The sequence below is a fragment of the Chiroxiphia lanceolata genome, chromosome 5 (genome assembly GCF_009829145.1).
Source record: "Chiroxiphia lanceolata isolate bChiLan1 chromosome 5, bChiLan1.pri, whole genome shotgun sequence".
Classification (NCBI taxonomy): Eukaryota; Metazoa; Chordata; class Aves; order Passeriformes; family Pipridae; genus Chiroxiphia; species Chiroxiphia lanceolata.
In genome coordinates this window covers 73979339-73992510 of record NC_045641.1, presented here as the reverse complement: position 1 = coordinate 73992510, position 13172 = coordinate 73979339, and the positions used below count along the sequence as shown (strand labels likewise).

General features: G+C 40.5%; 1 protein-coding gene across 6 annotated transcripts in view; it reads left to right on the top strand.

Moving 5' to 3' along the window:
• The window catches only part of SHISAL1 (shisa like 1), a 237284-nt gene that overhangs the window by 193282 nt on the left and 30830 nt on the right, over nt 1-13172 (top strand). For all 6 annotated transcript variants that reach the window (XM_032688697.1, XM_032688696.1, XM_032688694.1 and 3 more), the window contains 2 exons: nt 5009-5107; nt 9818-10031. In XM_032688697.1, coding sequence (XP_032544588.1) covers nt 5041-5107; nt 9818-10031 — 281 coding nt within the window. In that variant the 5' untranslated portion in view covers nt 5009-5040. The remainder of the gene's footprint in view (nt 1-5008; nt 5108-9817; nt 10032-13172) is intronic.

Sequence of the window (13172 nt, the reverse complement as noted above, 5' to 3'; positions counted from 1 at the left end):
AGATCACTGCTGATTACCATGTTTCTACCCTCTCTATTCCATGGCCTAACATCAGGAAATACTTTGTGTGATCTAGGCTTTTCCTTTTACCATGTCACCAGTTCTCCTGCCCATCTCTTCCAGCTCTGACAGCTGAGAGACATCCTCCTGCTACTGCACAAAACATGACTGCTTTAGCCAGGCAGCAGCATGTAAAGAAACCCTCAGAACAGTCAACAAGTGAACAGTTAGTTATATTTTACCCTCCCAAAAATGCTCCTATTCAGTGTAATGATCACTGAAACAGCAGTTCTAAAACTGGAGCGTTTCCCTGCTGTCACAAATATGGATAGATGTGTACATGCATTTATTTACACAGATTCTCCTGGCCACTGGTGTGTGGGTCTCTCGGGTTTTAGTCCCTCCCTCTGATTTCCCAGCCGACAGAAAACACAAGCATCCCATGATTTTGGATTAAAATGCCAGTTTCATTGTTGCCAGTTCTGTTGGACGTAATTGAAATAAATTTTTCCCTTCTAGATTTCTACCTACAGCGCTGATTAAGAAATTGCCAGTAAGGCTGGATGTACTCAATTACTAACAAGACTGTGCCTTCCAAAAAATGTGCATCTGATTTCCAATCTGAGCTAGTCTTCCATAACTGATGTGGGGTTTTTTTCCTCATTCTCACTGCCTGCTCAAATTCATGCTACTAAGTGAGATATTTTACAGACACCTACTATACTATAACTATCTTTAATTTACTTTAATCAACAACCCAGAGAGAAATAAGTTAACTTTACCATAAGGCCAGAGTGATACATATTAATTATATTACTCTCCTTAATTATTTATTAATTGGATTCTGTATTAACCATTCCATTAAATTTCTCTAGATCTACATCATGCTTGTAATTTACCTGGATTATCTCGTTTACTTCTGAAAAGGTTCTTAGGTTTCTTCAGGATCTCTGACAGCTGCCCTTGTTTCCCAAAAAGTTGAAAAAGTGATTTCCATGTTCCCCATCCAGCTCTGCTGAAATAACTGGATACAAATTACACGGATTTGCAAATATCAAATTAGGAACCTTAGTATCAACTCATTAGTGTCATCCTAAATGACTCTTGATCTGGAAATATTTAATAGTCTCAGCTATACCAAACATCTTTGTCTTCCCAGATACACAACAGGAGTGCTTATTGATCTCTTTTTAATTAACTGCTACAAAAGCCAAGATTTGCCTTAGTAATGAATCACTACCAGAATTCCTACAGCTTTGGTTCACTCAGGAAAATATCCTACCCTTTTATTGCTATCAATATTGGCAATAGCGTGTTCTCTGTAGCTGTTTTTCTTGGTCAGACTCCTACATTCTCAACCTATGGCTTATATTCAATATTGTTTTTTGGTTTTTTTTTAATGCAATTCCAACTTTAGGTCTGCTCAATGTTTTAATTAATATGATATTCCTTCTGGAAAAAAAGGTGGCAGCTTTTTCAAACAGTACTGATGAGAAGTATTTTTAATTAGCATTCACAGTTCATTGCACTTTCATATTCTCCTCACAGTGTTACGGTTTCTAACTGTTTTTCCCTTGAAAAGTTACTGTAAGGTTACAATGCAGTGGTTTGGCTTGCAGATAACAGTGTAAACTATCATGTTTTCTTGTACAAAAGTTTTTAGGTCTGTGCTCTGTTTTTCACATGCCAAGATGACTTTTTAGTGGATCTGCTTGTGCCACACATGGCATTTTGTGGGAGAAATCTTTGGCCTCTCAGCACTTTGCACACAGCTCTGTGTCTCCCCTCCATTATCCATCTGTGGTACTCAGGATTTAGTTACTCCTGATACATTAATTTTCACCCCCCTCCCCTTTTGTTACATCAGGTGCAATTGTCTTGGTGTTTTAATCTGATTCAGTACATTCTAGTAGACCCTTACTAGTAAACTACATATTTATATAATCCAGCACTTATTTCATAAACAGTCAACAAAATGTGTCTCTTGAGCTGTCAGAAGCAGTGGAATTTTTTACATAAATTGCCATTTTCCTTCCTTTTTTTTTTTAAATACCTTAGAATGATGTTAACAACCCAAGAATTAGACTCACCACACCACCTTGCAGTAACACCATGTGGTGTGTAGCCCAATCTCCCAGTGTCCAAACCAATAAATTACCTCTTTATTTTAGATTTGATTTTTAATTTTATTTATATCGTTAATCACCTATTTATAACTGAAATAAATAGGGGATTAATAATATAACTGAAATAAATAGGGGATTAATAATATAACTGAAATAAATAGAATCATAGAATCATAGAATCAGCTGGGTTGGAAGGGACCTCCGAGATCATCAAGTCCAACCCTTGATCCGCTACCACTGCAGTTGCTAGACCATGGCACAGATGCCACATCCAGTCTCTTTTTAAAAACCTCCAGGGACGGAGAATCCACCACTTCCCTGGGCAGCCCATTCCAATGGCTGAGCACCCTCTCTGCAAAGAAGTTCTTTCTAATATCTAATCTAAACCTCCCCTGGCACAGCTGAAGCCCGAGCCCTCTTGTCTTGCTGATGGTTGCCTGGGCAAAGAGACCAACCCCCCCCCCGGCTACAACCTCCTGTCAGGGAGTTGCAGAGAGTGAGGAGGTCTCCCCTGAGCCTCCTCTTCTCCAGGCTGAGCCCCCCCAGCTCCCTCAGCCTCTCCTCACAGCACTTGTGTTCCAGTCCCTTCCCCAGCCTCGTTGCTCTCCTCTGGACCTGCTCCAGCCCCTCAATGTCCTTCCTGAGCTGAGGGCCCAGAACTGGACACAGCACTCCAGGGGTGGCCTCACCAGTGCTGAGTCCAGAGGAAGAGTCACTTCCCTGGTCCTGCTGCCACACTGTTCCTGATCCAGGCCAGGATCCATTGGCCTTCGTGGCCACCTGGGCACACTCTGGCTCCTGTTCAGCTCCCTGTCCATCCCCACTCCCAGCTCCCTTCCTGCCTGGCTGCTCTCCAGCCCCTCTGGCCCAGCCTGGAGCTGCCGGGGGTTGTTGTGGCCAAAGTGCAGGACCCGGCCCTTGGCCTGGTTGAACCTCATCCCCTTGGAATCAGCCCAACTCTCCAGCCTGTGCAGGTCCCTCTGCAGAGCCCTCCTGCCTTCCAGCTGATCAACTCCCCCCCAGCTTGGTGTCATCTGCAGATTTGCTGATGGTGGGACTCAATCCCCTCATCTAAATCATCAGTAAAGATATGAAACAGGACTGGGCCAAACTCTGATCCCTGGGGGACACCACTGGTGACTGGATCCCAGCTGGACACAGCTCCATCCCCAGCACTCTCTGGGCCCAGCCATCAGCCAGTTCCTGACCCAGCACAGAGTGACCCTGTCCAAGCCATGGCTGCAGCTTTTTCAGGGAATGCTGTGGGAGAAGGTGTCAAAGGCTTTGCTGAAGTCCAGGCAGACACATCCACAGCCTTCCCCTCATCCACCAGGGGGTCACCTGGTCATAAAAGGAGCTCAGGTTGGTAAGACAGGACCTGCCCTTCCTAAACCCGTGCTGGCTGGGTCTGATCCCTTGTCCATCCTGTAGGTGCTGTGTGATTGCACCCAGGATGATCTGCTCCAGAACCTTGCCAGGCACTGAGCTCAGGCTGACAGACCTGGAGTTTCCTGGGTCCTCCTTCTGGCCCTTTTTGTGGATTGGTGTGACACTCACCAACTTCCAACCATCTGAGACCTCCCCAGTGAGCCAGGGCTGCTGGGAAATGATGGAGAGAGGCTTGGTGAGCTCTTCCGCCAGCTCCCTCACCACCCTGGGGTGGATCCCATCTGCTCCCATAGACTTGTGTGGATCCAAGCAGCTCAGTAGGTCACTGACTGTTTCCTTCTGGATTACAGGGGGACTGTTCAGATTCTTATCTCTTTCTACGAGCTCCAGAAGCCAGCTGTCCTCAGGACAACCTGTCTTACTGTTGAATAATAGGGGATTAATAATATAATAACAAATAATAAATAAGTAGGGGATTAATAATATAACTGAAATAAATAGGGTATTAATAATATAACTAAAATTATATTTTATTTTAGGTCTGTAGCCCGAGCTCCCAGTGTTCTTGTACAAACCAATAAATTACCTCTTTATTTTATGTTGTGTTATTAATTTTATTTATATTATTAATCACCTGTTTATTCTGTTTATAAATTACCTATTTGTTAATGTCAGTGTGAGGTCAGGATGAAGAGTTCATACATCCAAGGTTGTGACAACAAGATTGGGCACCACCCAATCCTTCCCATGTTGGTGAGAGCACTTACTTTGGGGCAGAATCTCTGTTGGAGCTGTTGAGTGTGCAGCAGGTGATGCTGAATTAATGTGGAACAAGATGTGTTTGGCCTCACCCAGCTGTGAGGATCCTTTTTAGGATATTAGGATTTTTGCCAGCCAAACCAGACCACTTCTCACTCCTCTTTCTAGGAAAAAAACCAAGAAATAACAATCCCATGAAATGCTGTGATTCTAATGAACAGACTTTTTTTCTTTTTTAAGTGTTTCCAACCATCTCAGTTGCTTGACCCACTTTCTGAGCGACTGCACCCTCTAATGGGGTAAAACAGATTGGCTTTCAGAGCAGCCAATTTATTTTTGTATTGTTTCTGTGTTTCTGGTCCTTAGAGGCTTCATACAAGAGCCCATTCCTGTGACAGGGAAAGCAGCACACTTTTGCTGAGTGCAGATTACAGGGGAGGTGTGAATATCCAATAAAGGCTTTGTGTGATTCATCTCCACTCTGGGTTAATGGAAAGGAAGTAAACAGTTGTTTATATTCGTGGTGAAATGAGAAAGGAGTTTTAATGAAATCGTACAAAGGAAAATTTATTTCACTTCTAAGTCCAGAGAAATTATATGGATGGTTTTGGGTTTTTTTCTTACTGTCCAAAGCCATCTCATTTTACCAAACCTTTGTGGGGAAGTAAAAGTTTGAACCATGAAAAGCAGATGAAACAGACACTTAAATGTGATTTTTGCTTCTTGTCAAACAGGTGATTTTCTAATGGACCAATGAAAGCCAACGATGACAAGTTGTGGTCGACAGTCCCTGAATGTGCTGATGGTTCTGCTCTCCTTACTCTTGTCAGCAGGTAACTTTTGATACTTTCTCTTTTACTGGTGTGTGCCACAGGGAAAAAAATAGTTGCAAATTAATATGGACTTCCTGCAAAACAGGATCAGATGGATTGCTAATTAAATAATAAATAAGCCACAGAATGGATTTGTGCAGAAATGTGTCAGCTTTTAGCTTGAGAATGAGTCAAGTGCTCTGGTTATTTATTGCATTTGTTCTTCAGAAGTTATTTATGACATTAAGGTTTTCTGTAATTATGAATGAATATTAAAAAAAAAAAAATTAAAAAGCTTCTTAGTCCAAATAGATTTGATCCTACAGGTTTTTAACTTGCAGTTCAATGTCTTTTATCCTCCATCCTTGAAGCAGTTTTAAATCCAAAGGGATTTTTTTTTTCTATCCCTGCTCTTTTTCCCTTTGTACTACATCCCATCCCTGACCACCATACTTAAAACTTTACCAGGCATCATGTGCATTAAAGTGTCCTTGTGTTCTGGTGAAAATTATTCCTGCTCTGTCTGTGTAAGGACTTTATTATCAGTTATCTCAAGCATTTTGTTGCCCACTGCTTGTTTGCAGTGTCCAAGTTGATTCTTGCTAATGATAGTTTGTCATTTAGCTGTAAATGACACAGTCCTTTTGCTAAAATGTTAGAATATTATCAACCACGCTACTTCTCATCTGAAAACATTGTTTTCCTTCAGTCCTTGCAGTGATAATCCCTTTGTATGGTAGTGCATCCCTAGTTGTGTATCTGCCCTCCTCCTCCTGTGGACTGGGATCAGGCACAGGGGTTGTAGCAGCTTCTTTGTTGTTTTCTAGGCTAAAATAATTTCAAAAATCTGTTTCTGTGGTGCCTGAATGAAGTAAATTGCAAAGAACACTTCAATGAAGTGATCAAACGTCACAAAACTTTGCCAGCTGCTCCAGTCTCCTCTGTTGATTTTTAAGTTTTCATACCTTTGCCACTCTTTATAGGGGACTTCTAATAGAGACATCCTGAGATCCCACTTCTCCCACTCTTTTCCTCAAAGTGATAGAAATATTTACCTGTGTTCTATTTACCTGTGTTGAGGTTGAATGGGACACTGTAATAACATCATGTGTGCAAACAGATGTATTCAGCCCCTGGTATAATACACCTTTATTCCCTCAAGCCCAGACAATAAAGCCAGTGTTCTGATATATTTTTTTCCCTTTAGAAGAAAAGTATTGCCTCTGGGTAATAACATATTGCATTCAATATGTTTATTTGAAACAAATTACATATAGCTTTTCTTACATAATTTATCTATTAACATTGATAACTATTGGCTTTCTAAATGTGTATCTTCCTGTTGCTCCTTGGCTGTAAGTGTTTTATTATCTGACATCCATTATGAGCGTGTAGAGTAGAGGCTTAATTTGAAATCATCACAAGCCTTTCTTGGCAGCCAAACTCTGCTCCTTGGGGAATTTTGCTGCTGACATCTGTAGGGATGGGTTTAGGTCATTGCTAACTCACACACGTTTTACAGGAGGAAATTTATTATCATTTTGCAGCCAGCCAATGGAATTTGTTTTTTTTTTTTTTTTTTCCCAAGACAGATCAGCTTCCATAAAAGAAAACTCCTGGCTTTGTGCAGTGAGAATGGCAGGGGTCAAAAAAAGGATGCTGCTCTCACTGGAGTGATATGAACACCATTTTTAACCTGAGCTGAAGTGAAAATCGAATGGCAAGGCTCCATTTGACTTCCCCAGATTTACAGACTTTTTGTCTGTAAATCCAAGTCTTTGGTATCCCAAGATTCCCACTGAAATCTGTAGGAATGGCTGAAAACCCCACTTAACAATTAGAAGCATGACTTTCACTGGCTCCACAAGTGGAACAGAAGTAAGGGCACAAGTGATAGAGAAGCCCCCTGAACAATGTTAATACTTAGTCATTTAGTGCACTGAAACACATTTATGAAATCAGGGAGGGCAGCAAGGCTTACAGGAACAAGCCAAAGACTGACAGGTTATTTTTTCTTTGAAGTTGGAAATGAACGTCCACCCAGCAAATTAATATGTGTTAAAATGCACACACAGGAATATTTCTGTGGATCCAAGTGGAAAGCTGAGAAAGACCAGCCCTTCTCAAAAGTCTCAGGGCTTGAAGAATTTAGTGGCTAAATTTAAAATGTGATCAGTTTTGCCCAGATCTCTAACTGTGAACAGAGAGGGAAGCAGCAGTTTGTTGTATTCTGGCTGTATACCTTTTAAGGCAGAGCAGATAAACCTTAAGATGAGCTTAAATCTTTGAAACATGACACACTATCCTCTGGAAATCAGTAGGAACAGAGATAGGAGCTTCTATATCAGTTACCTGTTCAATAACAGTTCTCAAAAATAGTATGAGAATTTGCACAGGAGAACTCCAGAAACAGACAGTTTAAGAGCCTTTCAGGTACAATACTTGTAGCTGAAGTATTTCTATAGAAATAAGGTTCTTTAATCCTCAGGATTTAAGCAAAGTTATTTTCAGGAAAAATACTTAAAGAAAAAATCACACATTGTTTATTGGCTTTCTGATTCACAGAGAAGCACAGACAGCAGGTGAACTTACACAGATTACAAGAAGTTGATAAAGTTCTTTCAGAGTGCACCAGGTACTTGCTGATGCTGCTGTGGGGTTTTTTCTTACTCATTTGTTAAATGACCCATGAGTTTTCTCACTTTTCCCTCACAGGGAGAGGGGGAGTGACAAGCAGCTGCCTACCAGGATTAATGCACCACACACTGACTCCCGAGTTCAGAATGTAATTTAATCATCACATTACGCTCGTATTTGTGCATTTATTTTAATCACTGACACACATTTTACTATTTAAGGATGTGCCTAGGACTGCATCTTATTACAGACACCCCTCCTCCTGTGACCTGACGTTATCTTAATTCTCCCTTCAGTCTGTAATCATACTTCCCTCAGGTTTTATTCCCAGGAAAGTTTGTTTTCCTTTTTAAATGGGCAAAGGAACCACTTAGGGATCAGGGGAAACTTTCACACGTGCTCTTAAGTAAAACACTTTGCAGTGAAGAGCAAGCAAAACTTGTGAGTGGTAAAACCCAGTGACAGGACCAGAGGCCAATTTCATCTGGAACACAACGTTTTCCCAGGGAGGGCAAAATATGTAATTACTTTTCTCAACATCTGTGTTCCTTTAGAAACAGCACTTTCAGTTCCTGACTGAATTAATCTACAAAAGGGTTTCTTCTTTTGTTGAATGATGCCAGGTATGTGTGCACACACACACATATATATAAATATTAAATGCTTAAAGGGGATGCTTTTTGACTCAGAGGGTACTACAAGTTACCTTGTTTCAGTTTATTTTTTTGTTCTAGGCTCCCCCTATACACAGAAATAAAAAAGTCACCTCCACTGTCACAATCCTGAAAATGTATCCTGAAATTAATATATTTTATAAATTTGAGAAACAAAAGCATTAGGAATTTTTTAAAGCAATATAGGAAGAAATGAGGATTAGGCAGATAAGATGCAATTACAGATCAACAGGGACTGTGGGATACAGCACAGTTAAGCTAAATCCATGCAAGTCATTATCTGTAACCTCTTGTGCTGGTAAAACTGATGGAAAAATCATACACCAAATTACAGGGGTTAATTCTGTCAGTCTGAAGTGAATATCCTTTGCTAATTGGTGTGACCTTATGAACTGCACTGCCCACAGCATGGCTGGGACTCTGCTCTCTACTCTACTCTAGGGTAAAAGCATTTCACTGCTAAGAGACTTCCACACTTCCTCAGAGTTTAACCCTTTGGGGTGTGTGTATGGTAAATGTGCTATAAATGATGATATAAGGCCTAATAACACAAATTATGAATGAGTTAAAATGTTGGCATAACGTGGAACTAAATATTGTCTCTTGGAAGACTTTTCACATCAACCAGGAGGTCTCATGTGGTTGCTTATGGAACTACATTTTGGAAAAGAAATGTATGGAGAGGGTTTTTTTCCCCCCTCACCAGTAAAAGTGATGGTGAAATCAGTGACATACTGCTGTAAAAAAGTGTTTCCAGAGCTGTAATAAACTCTTTAATTGAGAAATTATTAAAGGAGAAATGTAAGAACTCTCAGGAACACCTATGAAGGTGTTATTAGTAGTATTTTACAGGTATTATAGTATTTTAAAGGTATTGTTATTAGTTCTGTCTATTTGCAAATTGAGAGTTGTTCAGATCTGTTATGCTGTTCCTAATTACTGTTTCTGACAGACTAATCCATATCAAAGAATGACCTTTACAATAGAGAAGATGTTTTCTGTCAGGACTGGTGACTGTAAACCAGGTGCCAGCAAACTTTTATTGCAGTTTCTATATAGACCTTTTGTTTTTATTAAGTCATCCCAGGAGAACCAGACATGGACATCATGGAGCGTTATGGGTATCCCTATATTTAGAACAGCAAAATGAAAATGTTTCCCTAAATATTTTTGTGCCTCTAAGCACAGAGGGCACTTCTCCTCTTCCCTTAAACAACGCTAGTCAGAAACAACAAGATTCAAAATACAAGAGCCTAAATATTGTGGTCTTTACGTACTAAATGTTACGATGCCGAAAGCTCTGAGGTAGTAATGTTTTTCAGAAATCAAAACCCGACTGTTTAAGCCTGAAAAACTGTTACTGATAACACACAGCTGCCACGAGTGACTCACAGGGCCGATGTTGTTCTTGGTTTTCCAGTGTTGTCTGCACATTTTCGGGTCTGCGAGCCCTACACGGACTACAAAGGTCGCTACCACTTTGGGTTTCACTGCCCCCGTCTCTCTGACAATAAATCCTACATCTTCTGCTGTCACCATAACAACACAGTGTTTAAATACTGCTGCAATGAGACAGAATTCCAAACTGTCATGCAGATGAACTTAACGGGGAGTGCAGATGGATACATGCATAAGTAAGTACATGAGTTTTACAGTTCTCCTCACCAAACTGGTCCTGGTCTAATCACGTGGTCTCAGGTGCATTTAATGATGGGAGCAATCAGAATAATTGCATCGACAGGAAAACATTACTGAAACGTTTTTGCTTCCTTGAAAGAAAGGATATTTCAGCTTTGCCTGCCTTGCTTTGATGTGGGCTGTAAACATTGCAAGGAGAGCACATATGTAAAAGTTGCATATAAATGTAACAGATATAATGTTACATCTAAAAGTTACCAATGTCTCTTCCCTGACCCTAATTTGATCTGAACTATGTTTAAATGTACATCAGTAAAAATAAACCCCAAAGCTGTTCGTAGGGGAGAGAGAGGGAGTGAGTTGACATTTTCCATATCAGCCCAAGTGCACTATTTTGAATCTGTGATGTTTTGAGTATAAATCCCTTGTAACAAATCGCTGACCTTGGGGAACAGAATGTATTTGCTTATATACCAGTGTTGTGTGGTCTCCTTGCCTGTTACCTGGGATACTTCCATGTGCTGCTGGGGGCTGTCCTCCAAGATAAATGTCAGCACTCTTCTTTCCTGAAGAACTGGTAAGTAGAAAGTAGATCTTTGGTACTGATTAGGTATTTACAGGGACAAAACCTTCACTTGTGGTCTGGTCCCTGTTTGGTATTTGACATTCAGGCCTCTGATCTGCTGTGATTTCTTTTGGTGCAGAGGGCAGCTGTGATGTGGTGTAAACCCCCAGGTCAAATTCTCCTTCATCTGCTTTTCCCCTGCCATTTTACTCTGGTGTTCAGCTCCTCCGGGGCAAGGAAGGGGCAGATTAAAGACAATTGGAGTCCCAGGCTGGGGATTTTTTGTTTACAACAGGGATTTTGGTGTTTTCTTCTGTGGTGCAAAAGTCAGTCTGTGCCCTGTCATTCCTTCCTGTGGCAGCAGGTGCAGGGCTCCTGGGAGACTGTGGTGCTGGAATACTGATGTAACAACAGGAGTTGGAACTCCCTGTGTGCAGTTCAGCCCAGTTTGGAGTCAGCAAACCATTATCATCCTTAAAAACCACGTAGTGGCAGACAGAGCCAAAACCTGCTGCGTGCTCAGGGTGATAAAAAGAGCCTCAATCCTCTCAGAGCTCGGGTTGTTACTGCCCAAATGCAGCTCAGACAAGTGGAAAGTCAGTACTTCAGGCTTTTCCCAATATCCCAGCAGCTACTCATGGGCAGAGCTTACTAAGGTAAGGCTCTTCTGCTCTTCCTTCCACCAACAACCTGAAGTGTGGAGGGCAAAGTGTTTTATATTAGTTTTCATTTAGATTAAAAAAAAGAAACCACACAAAAAAACCACACACACACACATAAAAAACCCCCAACTCATCTTACTCAGTTGTGATGGAGAAAGGTACCTCTGTATTTTTTTTTTTTTTTGTAAGATTCATGGTTGAGAACCACCTGCAGAATATTTACCCTAAAAGTCTTCAGTCCACAGTTTCCTGGGGACTTTTAGCTCCGTGTGATCTTCCACAAAGGCAGGTGAAATCATGTTAAATGCCATAAAAAGCTTCTGGAGATGTAGCTTAGACAAGTGCAAGAGTGAAACCGGTATTGCCCTTTTGTAAATCCCTGAAACCTCATTTCTGATAAATCTGTCAGGACCAGGAAAATGAAGAGCTGCTTCTTCCTACATAAGACTCCACCACTGTAGTGAGACCCTGAGCCCAGTGGCATGGGTAGAAAACTCCCTGGTAATTTTAGGAGGAGCAGAAAGGAGTGAATCCTACAGGCCTGCATTACAAACACTGCAAGAAGCTTCTTACTTAATACACTCTGACTTTATTTAACAAGTACAATAACTAAACTTTATTTGGATTCTGATACATCCAGGGTTCAGTTTACAGTGACAAAGTCAGCTCTTGTTTAGATCTAATTTCACACACCACTGAAAAAAAATCCTGATGAAACCTATTGTACTGTAGCAGGGGAGAATAATTCGGGATATGGGAATAGCAATGAACTGAAAAAAAAAAAAGGATTATAGTTTGCAGGGAAGAGTGATTCAATATTATTGCTTGGTTTATTTCAATATTATTATTTGGTTTATTTTTCCCCTTAGCCATTCTTGTGATCATCAAAATAAATTTCTTGTTTTCTAATGCAGTTGAGGGAAGAAATTAGTGAAGTGACTTGTCATGGCACAGCTGAAAAGATGTGTTTGTCTTCTGCAGTCACACAATACAACTAAAGCCACATTTATTTACAGTTTTCCATTACTATAACAAAAGTGTTTTCTAAGTCTTTGCCATCGTGCAGATTAATCTCTTTATAGTATTTTTAATGTGAACAATTCTCTCAGTATTAAATACAGAAATACAAATGATGTCTAACAGACAAAAAAAGTTCTGTGATGCCTTAAAACTGTCTGAGAAGTTGTTTAACTGTTCTTAAAAACATATTCACTTGAATCTGGTTTTCATAGTCTCTCAGATTTTCTGTCATGGCTGTTTTGCTGGATTATCAGTAGTACTACTATTCTAGGGGTCCTTAATCTGATACTGGAACTGTGTTATGGAAGTATGTAATGTATCCGTGTTTTTCCCTTATCTTTTAGTCCAGAAAAAAAGGGGAAAAAAAAAAATCACATTTAAAGTGTACATGCAAAACCCACACTGGTTTCCTCAATGCTAGAAGTACCAAGGGGTTTGGTAAAATATAAACTTGCATTTCTTTGGGGCAACACTCACTGTTACTACTGGGAGCAACAGCCCCATTTAAGGGGAACAAGGAAAGGAACCCTTTCCATGCCCATCTGCCCACATTTAAATTCTGCAGCTGTAGAATTCAGCTCACAGTTGTTTTGATTTGTTGGTTTGGTTTTCAAACCTGAATTCCCACGTGAATTATTCTCTGCTAATGTGCTGCTCATAAAAGCCAACAAAATCTACTAAAAAGACAGAGCCTGGTCATAACCAGCTCGTCATCCGCCTCGAAAAGTGAATTATTAGATGGAAGGAATCATAGAGCTAAAAATAATAATAAAAGGACCTGTGTTTTTATTTGTGTGTAGGGATTGTAGAGAACTCCAAGCAGGATTCTGTAGATGGAATAGGAGGAGAGGGATGGCAAAAGTATTTCTTGTTCTCAGAGAGCCCAGTTC